The sequence below is a fragment of the Plasmodium chabaudi genome, assembly GCF_900002335.3.
Source record: "Plasmodium chabaudi chabaudi strain AS genome assembly, chromosome: 11".
NCBI classification, from domain to species: domain Eukaryota; phylum Apicomplexa; class Aconoidasida; order Haemosporida; family Plasmodiidae; genus Plasmodium; species Plasmodium chabaudi.
In genome coordinates, this window is record NC_030111.2 from 171,483 (window position 1) to 185,811 (window position 14,329).

General features: G+C 23.8%; 5 protein-coding genes across 5 annotated transcripts; 1 reads left to right on the plus strand and 4 right to left on the minus strand.

Moving 5' to 3' along the window:
• Positions 1-115: 115 nt before the first annotated feature.
• Positions 116-3,790, minus strand: PCHAS_1104800 (DNA mismatch repair protein MSH6, putative; the record flags this gene model as incomplete). Its single annotated transcript, XM_016798523.1, has 1 exon — positions 116-3,790. One exon carries the CDS (start codon positions 3,788-3,790, stop codon positions 116-118), a length of 3,675 nt encoding a protein of 1,224 aa, XP_016653918.1.
• Positions 3,791-5,919: 2,129 nt separating this feature from the next.
• PCHAS_1104900 (conserved protein, unknown function) lies at positions 5,920-6,753 on the plus strand (the record flags this gene model as incomplete). The annotated part of the gene is made up of 1 exon (XM_740920.2): positions 5,920-6,753. One exon carries the CDS (start codon positions 5,920-5,922, stop codon positions 6,751-6,753), a length of 834 nt encoding a protein of 277 aa, XP_746013.2.
• Positions 6,754-8,140: 1,387 nt separating this feature from the next.
• On the minus strand, positions 8,141-9,631 carry PCHAS_1105000 (conserved Plasmodium protein, unknown function; the record flags this gene model as incomplete). The annotated part of the gene is made up of 1 exon (XM_740921.2): positions 8,141-9,631. One exon carries the CDS (start codon positions 9,629-9,631, stop codon positions 8,141-8,143), a length of 1,491 nt encoding a protein of 496 aa, XP_746014.2.
• Positions 9,632-11,680: 2,049 nt separating this feature from the next.
• PCHAS_1105100 (small ubiquitin-related modifier, putative) lies at positions 11,681-12,136 on the minus strand (the record flags this gene model as incomplete). The annotated part of the gene is made up of 2 exons (XM_016798524.1): positions 11,681-11,796; positions 11,953-12,136. 2 exons carry the CDS (start codon positions 12,134-12,136, stop codon positions 11,681-11,683), a joined length of 300 nt encoding a protein of 99 aa, XP_016653919.1.
• A 1,036-nt stretch (positions 12,137-13,172) lies between these two features.
• PCHAS_1105200 (mediator of RNA polymerase II transcription subunit 11, putative) lies at positions 13,173-14,248 on the minus strand (the record flags this gene model as incomplete). Its single annotated transcript, XM_016798525.1, has 6 exons — positions 13,173-13,202; positions 13,283-13,351; positions 13,453-13,537; positions 13,646-13,695; positions 13,856-13,969; positions 14,216-14,248. The coding sequence occupies 6 exons, from the start codon at positions 14,246-14,248 to the stop codon at positions 13,173-13,175; spliced, it is 381 nt and encodes a 126-aa protein (XP_016653920.1).
• Between the last annotated feature and the right edge of the window lie 81 nt (positions 14,249-14,329).

The window sequence follows — 14,329 nt, forward strand, 5'->3', positions numbered from 1 at the left end:
TACGAAATGGAGTGAAAAAAAAATGAAAAAAACACGTGGGAATAAACGTGGGAAAAAACGTGGAAAAATGTAAGCTGGGGGGAACGAAAAAACGGGACTCCATCCCCAACTGGGCTTATGCAAATTCGCACTTGTATTTTTGGAACATGGTTGCTAAGGTAGTATCATCAGATGCCTTTAACAAAGATCGAATAATATTTTTATACTTAATTATTTTACAAAATTCATCTGTTACATTTTCAAATAATACAGATTTTTCATGTGCTAGTTCAATAATTTCTTTTGGTAATCCAGCTAATTTTGCTATGTGTATACCAAAAGATTTAGGGCATATTCCTTTTATAAATTTATATAAAAATATAATTTTTTCTTGATCATCATCAATACTTAAACTCATATGATAATTTGAAATATTGGTGTTATGCTTTACTTCTTCTACTAATAAATGATAATGGGTTGAAAATATACATCTGCATTTTATTGTATCTGAGATTTGTTCAAGTGTTGATAATGCAATAGCAGTACCATCGAAGGATGATGTTCCTCTTCCCAATTCATCTAAAATTGCTAGACTATATTTCGTACTTTGTTTTAATAAATTAGATATATCTTCTAATTCTACAAGGAATGTACTTTTTCCTTCAAATAAATTATCACTAGATCCTAATCTTGTAAATATTTTATCAACAATTGTTAGTTCACAATAGGTAGATGGAACAAAGGCTCCGATTTGAGCTAAAATAACTGAAATAGCTGTTTGTCTTAGCAACGTACTTTTACCACCCATATTTGGACCTGTTAATAAAAGTGTCGTTTCTTTTTCTTTATCACATCCCATATAAATATTATTTGGAATAAAATTAGGCATTAATGTAGCAACTACTGGATGTATATTATTTTCAAGAATTAAAAATGGTTTCTTTTCTTTAGATGCATTTTCAGAACCCATTTTTCCATCTTTTTCAATTTCACAATTTAACTCATCTCCATAATTATTATCTCCTGATTTATTATTTTCACATTCCATGAAATGTAAAATAGGTCGAGTTAAAGGGAAAGATGTATTTACTGCAACGTAAGCAAATGCTTGTAAACAATCTAACTCAGCAATTAATCTACATGCAGATACATATTTTTCATAATGCTCATAAAAGAGATGAAATATTTTTTGAAAAAATGGATATATAGCATCTTTTTTTTCTTGTTCAATATCTTCTAACATTTCAACTAAATTTTTTATTTCTTCATTTTGTATTCTTACAAATCCTTTTTTTACAGATGTAATTTCAACTTCCTTTAAAAATGATTTAGGTACATTATCAGGACATTCAATTTCATATTTATATTTTGCATGTACAAATTTAAGAGTGGGTATTTTTAAAACCTTTTTCATATCAACTAATATATTATTTAATTCTTTTTCAATGTCTTTTTCTTTTTTATTGATTGCATCAATAGCTTCATCACATCCTTCAGCAGGTTTATATTCCTTCTCTCCATCGAAATAAATTTTTTCTAAAAACTCATTAGTAATTTGATCGATTTCAGGATAATGACCTTTTATATCATTCTTAGAGCTTTTATTATATGTATTTGTAATTTCAAATAATCGAGTAGGTATTACATCTTCTTCATTATCAATACTATTAATTTCGATCAGCATATTATCTATTTCTTTAAATGCATTTAAAAATGTGACAAATTCTTTTAATTTTGTATTTACAATGTTATCAAAAAAAACAGCTCCTCTTTCGCTTTGTGAAGCTTGTATACATATTTTATTTAGTAACCTTTCTATATCTGGTAGCTTCTTCAATTTCAAACGTATTAATGATAATATATGATCATTCTTTCTTAAAAATTCAACTACATCTAATCGTTGATTTATTTTATCACAATTTAATAAAGGACTACATACCCATCTTCTCATATTTCTTGCTCCAAAATTTGTACATGTTTTATTTACATAATCATATAAAGAATTTTTCGTTTCTCCAGATTGAGTTTCTAAAATTTCTAAATGTTTCAATGCTGTTGCATCTAAAACCATATAATTATCTTTTTTAAATAAATCATAAAATTCTATTTTACAAAATTTTAATAATTTTTTATCTAACAAAAGAGATCTTAAATAAACAATAAATCCACCAAATGCACATATAACACTATTTTGTTCTTTATATGCTTCTAAAGCTTTAGGAATATTTTCAAAATATTTATTAACTTCATCTAGAGAAGCTATTATATTAGGAAAACTATTTACACTAGTTAGTTCTGGACATGCAGGAATATTTTTAAAAATTGACAATACTTCTTTATTTACATTTTTTGAACAATATAATATTTCAGCAGGACATAATTGAGCCAATAGGGTTCTCAATTCAATTCGAGATTCATCATCATTGCAATATCCAACAGCTATATAAGACGTAGCAACATCACTAACAACGAACCCAAAATTACAATGAGTTTGTGAACCAGTATTATCATCTCCTATATCTTCTATATCATCAAAATGGAAACATATTATATATTTTGTTTCCGCTGATAACATATTATCATGTAAAATTGTGCCTTTAGTATATATTTCATTGACTTCTCTTTTTATTGCTTTATCTTTAGGTCCTGATGATACTTTATTTCGTTGCTCTAATTCTTTTGGGGTCTCCATTTGTTCTATCACTACAACTTTATGGCCACTATTTATAACTTTTTTTGCATATAAATGTAAAGACTGCTCAGGAAATCCTAAATGAGGTTTCTGTTCACCATTCATCCAATTTAATCCGCATATTGTATGCATAATACAAGCATCAATATAAAATATTTCATAAAATCTTCCCATCTTAAAAAATATAATTTTATCAAAATTTTTTGATTTTATTTTCCAAAATTGTTGCATACCAGGAGTATAATGTGCTTGTTTATATTCGATAGCCCATTGATGATCTTGAGGTGGGGTCCAAATTGTTGATGAATCATAATTTGGATTATCTGGTGTATTTAAATTTATATCTCTAATATATTGTGGTTGTATCCATTTTGGAAATTCAAAAGAATTGCAATATAAAAAATATTGTTCTATGTATAATCGAAATTTATCATTATTTAATGTAATAGGTAAATTTAAAAATTTATTACGTAAATAATCTAATTCTTGTGATTTTTTATTGTCTTCTACTTTTTTCCTTTGTACATATTTTATATCTGTATTTTTATTACTATTTTCTTTATTATTATTTATTAAAATATCTTCTCCTTTTTTAGTTTCATCATATAATAAATTTTTCAGTTTATTATCAACTCCTTCATTTTTTACAAAACCCCCTTTCCCCTTTTTCTTATCATTACTATCACTATCATCATTATCATCATATGAACTATCTAAAATGATTTTACGTTTTTTTTTGATTATTATATCTTCTTCAGTACTAATTTCTGCATTATCCATAATATATCCATTATTTTCATATTTAACGCTTTCATTATTTTTGTTGTTATCTATTTTTTCAGACTCATCAAATGTATTTGTGTTACTAAACAAGTCACCTTTCACATCGCTATCCATGTCTTTACAATTTCCAAATGAATTATCATCAATCTTGGGACAGACAAAATTGTTTAGAATATCTAACTTACTGCTTTCTTTCTCTTCACAAGGTTTATCATTACTATCTTTCACACTGCTTTCTTTTTTTATTTTAGTATTTTGGGTTTTAAAAAAACTTAAAATCGAGGCTTGCTTTTTGTTTGAGCAAGCTGCTGTATTCCCCTTGTTCACTTCTCCCATTGGAAAATGACAAAAAATTTCAAAAAATTTCAAAAAATTTCAAAAAATTTCAAAAAATTTCAAAAAAAAATAATTTTTTAATTACACGCTGTGTGCGCATGTAAATATCCTGCCCTTACTCGATATATGAAATAGACCAACTTTGTATTCTTTATAAGTCTTATATTTGTCTCTCTTTCTCTAAAATAAAGCTACGACCAGACAGCAAACGCAAAAAAAATTGATAATCTATATAACTTAAAAATGCAGAAGCCTTTTATCTATATCTCTATCTTCCTATATAGTATCTCGCCAACTCTGGCATTCATATATTTGCCTACTTAATAATGCTATAATCTTTTTACTCCCTCCCCTTTCGTTTTAATATAAGTATATGGACACATTCAAAGGGTTTTAAAAAAAAAAACAAAAAAAATCGAAATGCATATATAATATTTAGTGTTATTTTCTAAATAATTTTATATTTTTTTGCATTTCTTTTATTTAAAATTTTATTAATATATTTCGCTTTAGTGATAGATCTTTATTTTATTTGGTTTGCTCTTATTTATTTTCTGTATTTTTTATATGTCTATCAAGCTATTGAAATATGCATGGGCCATATAAATATATATTTATATATGCATATTGTGTAGGTAAAAATATGGGTGTCTATGCAATGGGCTCATATTAATAGCGAAATTAATAAACTTAAAAAATAAGTATATATATATATAAAACAAATAAAAATATGTACATACGCACGTATATTATTATACTAAAGGCATTTATTTATTTATCTTCACTGCTCGTGTAGTAAAATATGTCTATTGTATAGAAACATACTGGTATGCGCTATGTACATAATATATTATTCATTATATATTTGCCAATTTGGAAAAAACGATGCAACTAATAAATTATTATTAAAAAATAAAGAATACATAAATTCGCGTGTTAACAAAAAGATTTACACATATGCGAATCGAGCAACACACACACATATATATTCTGAAGTTTGAAAAAAATATTTAAAAAATACGAGACATTTAAAATTAAATATATTAATAAATATTAGTTATTGTTTATATAACCAGTTCTGTTAATATTAGTTATGTTTACACTCTCTAATTATTTTCAAACTCATGAAATTTACAATAAGTGTATTATCTTTTTTATCAATTACTAATATTTTGTATATTATATTTTGATTGACAAAAAAAGAAAAAACATAAATATATACAAATTGTATTCCTTGCTTTGAGGGCTTATAAAATTAAAAATATTTAAACAGACATTTTTTAATTTTAATAAAAATATATTTTTTTTATTTTAGGCTAAAAAATGGAAAGCTAGGACATTATTATCTTTTATTTTTTTTAAATAAGGTTTCGTTTTATTTTATTTTTTTATGAGCTTTCAAAACCAAATGCAAATGTATTCATATATATGCCATAGCATAATTGTGTATTACATAAATGATAAGAACTATTATTATGGTTATATCAGTTTAATTATAAATTTAAATGCATATGAGAATACAAATGAAAATTAAAAAATATACCCAATACCTTTTTCGTTTTTTGTACAATTTATATCTTATATAATAATTTATTAAAACAAGGATACTTAAAAAGGTTATACAAAAAAAAAAAATTTCTTATATATTTATTAAAAATGAAATAAAAAAATAATCACACAAAATACACAATTTAAAAGTTTATAATTTTCCTATTCCTTTTTAAACATATTTTATTTTATGCTACATGTAGTAATACTACCTTATCGTATGTTATGAAAATTCAAAAAAATAAAACTCTCTAAAAGGGGGTACCCAAAATGGGCAGAAAAAATGAAAAAATAAAAAATAATTAAAAAAATTAAAAAAATAAAAAATAATTAAAAAAAAGTAAATACTAATCTATGTACCTATCATTCATTGACTACAATTTTTGCGACATTCGCATGGACGTACAATCCGAGCATGCTTGTTCCTCGTAAAAATTAGCTAACCTTGTAAAAGCAAAAAATAGAATTCGTTCTAAGTATATACAAACAAATTGGCTGTATATACGTCCATAAGAACACAATGATGTTCTAACTTACATTTCCTTTTTCCTTTTCTATTTTTCCATAAACATTTTTTAACAATGGCTACAATTCTTACTATGGAATTTCCATCCTCGGATGAAAATGATGAAGACTATGATGCAGAAGAAGAATTGAAGGAAGAGCTTAAAGAAGAATTGAGAGAAGAAAAAAAAAAAAAACGAAACTCAAAAAAAGTAGGAAATACTATTAAAAAATCTATTATAAAAGAAAAAACAGAAAAAATATATAATGATATTAATCAAGAATATGAAAAATTATATACTCATGAAACGAATGTAACAAATAAAGATTTCCTTCTTCAATTTCATAAAAAATATCCACAATTTGAAAAAAATTATAATACAACACAAAAATTGTTTAACCATTTAAATAAATATTGTTCAATAGAACAAGATGATAATTCGAATTTTATGGATATAAAAGATTATAAAAAATTATATAGAAACTCTTCTGATATTAATAATAGTAACAATAACGACGTTTCAAATGTTGTCAAAAATGCATTGAACTCATTTTATTCTAATAATTCTGTATATGTAGAAAAAAAATATATGTATGCAGGTAAAATATATAACATTAAGAAAAAAATTGATAAAACTTCATCTTCCTATAAAAGATATTTAAAAACAAAAGACAAAATAAATATTGGTGGAAATTTTGCAAATATTGATGAACTTGTACAGCAGATACAAGAAAATAAACAAATCAACACAATTGATAAATCTACCGAAGATTGGAAACATTATAAAATAGCTAACTCTATTGATGAAGAAAAATTAAAAGCTAGCCAAAATTATTTAGAAAATAAATTTTTTGCAGAAAATGTTGAAAGGAAAATGTTTGAAAACAAAGCAAAAAGAAAACCATCATAATCAACCATAAAATTAAAAAAGATTACTATGTCATATTTTGTAATATTTACTTTTTTAATATAAATAAAGTATAGAAATTGCTACATCCGCATAATTTCGCTAGACTGCATAAATGGGCAACTATGCATCCTATTTGATTTGTTTAAACCATTTGCATATACTTATATATGTTTCTTTTCTCGTTTTCATGGATAGCCAAATTTTATACACGAAATATGCTAGCACATTGATGAAAGAAAGTATGTGCATATATTTGTATTTCGCAAAATAATGCCATTCCCACTTTTAATAATGGCTATATTGCTTATTTTTTGTTTACACCCTTTTAGTGTTACAATTATTTTATTGTTTTTTTTTGTATATTGTATTCACCTTTTTATGGTGACATATTTTTAATTAATTTTCATTGCGTTATAATAATTAAAAAATACTCTTACTAAACCATTATTTATAGTTTACCATGCTCTTAAACATCCATAATATTTTATTATTTTGTTTAAAGCCAGAAAAATTAATAAAAAATTATTTTAAAAACGGTCCCAATTATGTGGATACCTACAATTTTGTCAACAGCGCGTTTAGCTTGCCTTCCTTGTATTACAGCCTTTTCAAATATTTCGGGTGTCTATTTTCAAACTCAAAAAAGATATAAGTTTATTGTTACACTATGTATGTGTCTGTTCATGTTAATAAATATTTTGCCCATGCACATGGACTAAAACAAAATGCCGTGAATAATACAATGGCAAATATGCAAGCAGATAAATAAGTAATGTCAAAACGTGAAAAATGAAAATATAAAAAATAAATAAAAAAACGAATAACGAACGAAACATAATTTTTTGACGCTTATAAATTCCTGAAATGGAATAAACGCGAATGTAGATAAAGTGTAAATTAAAATATATTTAAAAATATTTATTCAAACTTTAAAAAACAAAAAAAATATAAGAAATCGTTCATGCAATTTCAACTATAGAGCAATGGTAGATGTCACAAAAATGGATGATAAAATAGGTATGCATATAATATCGATAAATAATTGAATTGCTTTATTTATTATATTAAAACTTTTATGAAAGAAAATAAATTATGGCTTCTAAGTCGATTGAAGAATGATATAACAATTTTTTTATGAAGCATTTCTTGCTATAAAAAACATTCTAAAATCAACAAGCATTTTCTAAAATATATAAATATACGAAAAAAATAAAACTTAATACCTATTAAAACTATTTATAATATAACAATAGACTGACATATATACCTTAACTGGTCATATAATTACAAATTATCAATACGAAAAATTATATTTTTATTTTCATACATAATTTGTGTGCATATATTAATATTTAATTATTTACACACTACAACTCGATGAAATAATTTAATATTTTCTTTGATATGCATTTTGGCTTTTATATAATTTTTTATATTCATGTTGCTGATAGGATAGTCTCTCTGAATTATCATAAGCATGATCATCATGTCTTCTGTATGTCTTCCGATTTTTATTATCCTTCTTTGATATAAAAGGTCTGATTGGCAATGTCAACATAAAAATTGTGAACTGTACTATGGATGAAATAAAATAACGTATCCATCCTGATAACCATATTATAGTTTTTATGGAATATTTAGAAGATATAAATATAATATAAAACAATATATATATATGAATAAAATTGATGATAGTGAAAAATATTAAAAATATTATTTGATCAAGTAACCCTATAGGTATAACTCCCTTTAATTCTGGATTTATTGTATTTAGTTTGGTTACTAAATTTTCTGCATTTATGTTTAGTTTATGTATAAAATATTCTACATATTTGAAATAGGCATCTTTTAATGTTATTAATATTGGAATTATATTCTTGATGTGTTTTATAATTAAATGATAACTAGGTAATAAAATATTATTAATTTTATTTTTCAAAAATAAATGATAATATTTATAAATGTGATTATTATATGTATTTATAAGTATACTTGTTATTGTGTTGTTTAGAATAAATTCATAAAGATCATATATTATACCAATTGCCAAAGTACCATACATTTTTGTATATTTAATAAAATTAAAATAGAAAATAGAAATTTTTTTAAATATTTCGTATAAAAATGTATTTTCAATTATTATAATATAAAATGTTTTATATATTTTATAAATTTTATAATAATATTCCTTAATCATATTATAAGATATTAAATAATTTTCCGAACTTCCATATCCATTATTAAAGTAATAATTGTCATATCTTTTACTGCAATAATTTAATTTATATTCAGCATTAGCTATTTTAATTTCTAAGCTATTTATTTTATTTTCCAAATTTTTATTTTCTTTTTCCTTTTGATTTAACTTTTCATTATATTCATTTATTATATTTTGTATTTCTTCACGGTGTTTTAATTCCCTTCCTTTACAATTTTTTAAAAAATTATCCGTTTCATTCGTTTGAGATATACATGAATTTAATTCCTTCTTATTATTTTCTATATATTCATATAAACTATTTTGAACATTTTTAATTTGAATAGTTAGTTCGTTTTTTTTATTTTCACATTCTTTAATCTTTCTGTGTCCTTCATTAATATTGTTTTCTAAAATCCTTTCTCGATTTACATTATCAATCTGACTGCACCCCACTATGTTGTCACCACCGTTCTTGTCATCACCACCGTTCTTGTCATCACCACCGTTCTTGTCATCACCACCGTTCTTGTCATCACCACCGTTCTTGTCATCACCACCTTTCTCGTTATCACCACCTTTCATGTGATCACCACCTTTCTTATTATCAGCATGGTCACATTTTACGTTAGTAACTGCATATACTAAAACTATAAACAGCCAAATTATCCCGAATTTCATTTTAAAAAAAAAAAAAAACAATAATATAATAAAATAAAATTGGCTTGCTATATTTATATGTATATACACCCGTACTATGCAACAATTCTGTTCTCGAAAAATGAATAATACATTTATCCTATCTTATAACTATCGTTTTATTCTTATATATAATGTTATATATAATAGTTTATGCATATCCACTTGAGTATACGTATGTAATATATTTTTATGTTTATGTGTCTTGTTTTACTATGATATAAAATTGTTTTAAATCTCGTTATTTATATTTTTTTTGTTTTCGTAATTTTTTGAAATATTTAAAAATCTTCTTTAAATTTTTAAGTATATAAAATAGGGATACAACATAAACATATTTGGTTGTTACTTAAGAATTGTATGATTATGTGTCAAGGCAAAAACCAAAGTGGGCTTAATGCGCATTTATTTATGGATTTTACTAAGTATTTTATTTTCATAAATATTTAAAATGTTTAAAATGCTTAAAATAAGAATATTATTTTAATTCTTGGCAAATGAACTTTTCAAAAAAAAAAAAAAAAAAAAACATAAAATAAAAATTTTAATGCAGTAGCATGTTTTTTTATTTATAAAAACATTTCAAATAAAGATTATATACCTATTCTACATTCAAAAATAGTAACATATAATATATATATTTTTTTCCCTCTCTATAATTTGTATGTTATTATCGAAATAAAAGCGATTATATTCGTTAAATTTGCATTATTTCTATTTTTCGTTTATTCATTTTGTTTAAACATATCTTTATATTCAAATCATGTTGTATTAAAATAATTAAAAACTTATTTAACCTTGTCCATATAAATTTGTTTTAAATATTGTTATCTTCTTTTTTGGCTTTTATACGAATATTTTCCACAAATAAAAATTATTTAAAAATAATATACCTTCCTATACATACACACGCGTGTGTGTGCATATAAAATATTCATCAACCTATATTTCAAACCAGACATATATAATTATAAAAAGACATATATATATTTAATAAAAATTGCTGATTTAAATGAAAAAGGTAATCAATTAAGGTCGGAAAACGATAAGAAGCTACTACATTCAAGGGGAAGTAAAAAAAATATTTTTTATTGTATTATTATATATAAGAAATAATCCCACTTACACATTTTTTATTTCATTTAAAATTGTCAAATACAATACCTGATAAAACTTTCATTCTGTGTGTAGACAGACATTCATAAGTCTTATATACGTAAAACTAACATGGTATATTAAGCATGTACCGAATGGATGTCTGATAAATATATTATTCATTCGTCCACCTTATAATAATTTTCTAACTATTTTTCCAAACATATATGTAGCATAAAATGTAGGAATATGCTTTGCTTCAATCAAATATATATTTTTTAAAAATTATTATTTAAAAAAAATTTTATAAGGTTTTAATAAAAAAAATTAATAAGATTAATAAGATTAATAAAATACATAACTGGCTTATAAATACATTGATTTCCATTTTCGATAACATTTATAAAGCTGTATAAACAGTGGGAAAACCATGCTAATATTTAAAAATATACAAAAGCAAAAATATTGCTATGCATACATATATATATGCATTTATAGAAAAAAAACAATTCATAATATCTGTATGAGATGAAATACATGATCATGTATTAGTATAAATGTAAAGCTGTACCTATCACAAAAAATGATAATGCTACAGCATTTGTTATTATTTTCTTTTTAAAATGTGTAAGGAAGAAAATAAAACGATAAGGATTTAAATAGTACACACATTGATATACCAACGGGAGCATACGCAATTTCATTATTCCTGACAAACCAATTTAACAATATAAAATATGTCTTATTCCTTTATATGGCTTATACATATTCACAATATTATATATACGTATTAATTATGTGAGAAATATGCTCTATTTCTCGTATGAATCGAATATAAAAACTATCAGTTTCTGTTTATTTATATGTGTATGGATTTCCCTTCTTCTATTTTATTATATATTGATAATGTTTTATTATTATTTATCACATGCTTTGTTATAAGCATCCTCCTGTTTGTTGCACCATCGCATCAATGACATCCCCATCTTCAATTCCAAGTTGGTCGGGGGTATTCTCTCCGTGGATTCGATCTCCGTCATATAAAAATCGGACTATAAATGTTGAGAAAAAGAAATATATGTAGTAAAGGCTGAGAAACCCAAATGGGAGCCAAGTATTCATATGAAAAATGCGAAAAATATGAAAAAAAAACATGGCATATTCATACACTGCCAAGGATGGTTGCTCCCTTTTTTAAAAACACGTACCTGCTTCTATTGATTGACCAAGACGATTACAATAAACTTCCATTAATTTTTCCAACTTTGTTTTTCTTTTTATTTTAAAAAAAACTTCTGCGCCATCAGGTGATCGCACTTTAACTTGGATATGCTCACCTTGAGGAGCCCCTGAGTTTCCATTATTATTTGCTGGTGGATTATCATCTGTCATTTTGCTTATATGAATTGGTGATAACTAATTTTGTATATAATTTATATTTTTTGAAAAGTATATACTATAAAATGTACCTTCTTCGGTGGAAAATATACTGTATAATATGTTATTTTACATATAAATTAAAGAATATACCTTTTAATAATATTTAAAAATCGATGTAAAATAAATAATAAATAGCATTTATTAATAAGTAGTTTTTTCATGTGCAAGTTTATTTATAAAAAATTTTATGTTAAGTATTGAAAATTATTTTTTTATTTACTATAAAACATTTAAATAAGTACAAAAGAGAATTCAACTAATATGCATCATATAATATTTTTTATGTATTATTATTTTACGTAACTATAAATAATATGCTTGCATACATATTATATTTTTTATGTACTAATACTGTACGTAGTTATAAAGATTTTATGCTTTTATTACGTATGTGAATTTTTAAAATTTCAGGCAAAGGCGAAAATTTTACGAGAGTTTTTCTTTTTTGTTTACCCTTTCATTCATATTTTCTTAAACAATTTCAAACACTTCATTTGTGTTATTTATATTATAAATATTTTTTTAAATTTCAAAAAAACGAAAGAAAAAAAAATGTTTTTCTTTAAGGAAAAAAATATATGCATATAAAAAAAGTACACAAAATTATATGTATGTATAAAAATATGCACAAAATATTTAATATAGTAGTACTAAATATATATAGCATATATAGACGAATTCACATTATTTTGTTTATAGCTTTATTACAATTTTTTATTGTAAATAAGCATTCTTATACATATTGAATAATTCATAAGAACTTTTTTTTTTTTTAATGTGTATTTTTAAAAACTTATATAATAGTAGAAAGATATTTATTTTAGTGGTCTTTTCTAAATATATGGTTAATTATTTACTGAGTATACATTTCCGTATATCTTCCTTCCCATTAATATTCATAATATATAATTGTGATAAATTATATTTTTAATAATACTAGTCCACATTAATATGGTAGTATAGTCGGATAGCTATTTTTGGTCGTCTTTTAATTAGCTTGGCTAGCTTCTTTTTCAATCTGTAACAAAAATATATATATTATTTTATGAGTATTAAATATTACATGAAATTTGTGACAAAAAAAATGAAGAAACTTACAGCTTCTTGGGCTTGTAAATACTGTTCCTTCAAATTTGCCAATTTGTCCACTAGTTTTTTTCTCAAATCCTAAGTTACAAAAAAAAAATGTTGCATAAAATGTCTATAGAAATGTGTGCTTTAAAAAATAAATTCCATGATCGATTTGTTTCAATATTTATATAACTAACAACTAGGTGGGGGTTATATTTGTCATACTCGGCTAGCTCTTCATCAAGTTCTTTTGCTAAAACCGATTTGGGTTTCCTAATAAAGCTAATAAGAAAAATATGAACCGTACATAATTTATCCGAATTATTTAATAGTAAAGCAAAATAATTATTTTCAATTTAACACCTCATTTTAAAACGTTTTAATCTTTACATTTTCGAAACCTTCCTATAGCACTCTTGCTCGTCTGTATTATTTTTTATCTATAAAAAATGAAAACAAATCATGGCAATAATACTCCCAACAAAAGTACAAAAATAGCGAAATGATCAAATAAAGGACATAGACTGTTTATTTTTTTTTCTAAATATAAAATGTGAATTAATAATAACAAAAGATTATCCTTATATTTTAAAAAATTACTGTTTCTATCGATGCTTCACATTTTTTCCTAAAATATAGTTCACTTGCCAAAATACTTTTTATTCTGTTATTTTGCTGTAATGTGGCTTCAATTATTCTTGAAATGTCCTTCAACTATGAAAAAAAAAAAAAATTAGTAATAAAAATATGAACAGGCATGTTAATAATGATAACTAATATGAACTATATCACATAGCAAACAAGCAAATGTCTATCCAAGTACATTATAATTTGCTCTTATTAATATAAAACAAATTAAATATAGACATAAATATCCAATTTTAAAGAAACTATGTTCCTTAATTTTAGTAGCATTCGAATGAAAACACATTTATGATTAAAAAACAAAATATAACATACCCTTTTCAAGGAATTTAATTGATTATCATTCATTGTTTCCATTTTGTTTACATATAAAAATCAATTATAATACTATTTTTATTAATTTTGGCATAAACATATATTAAGCATTTT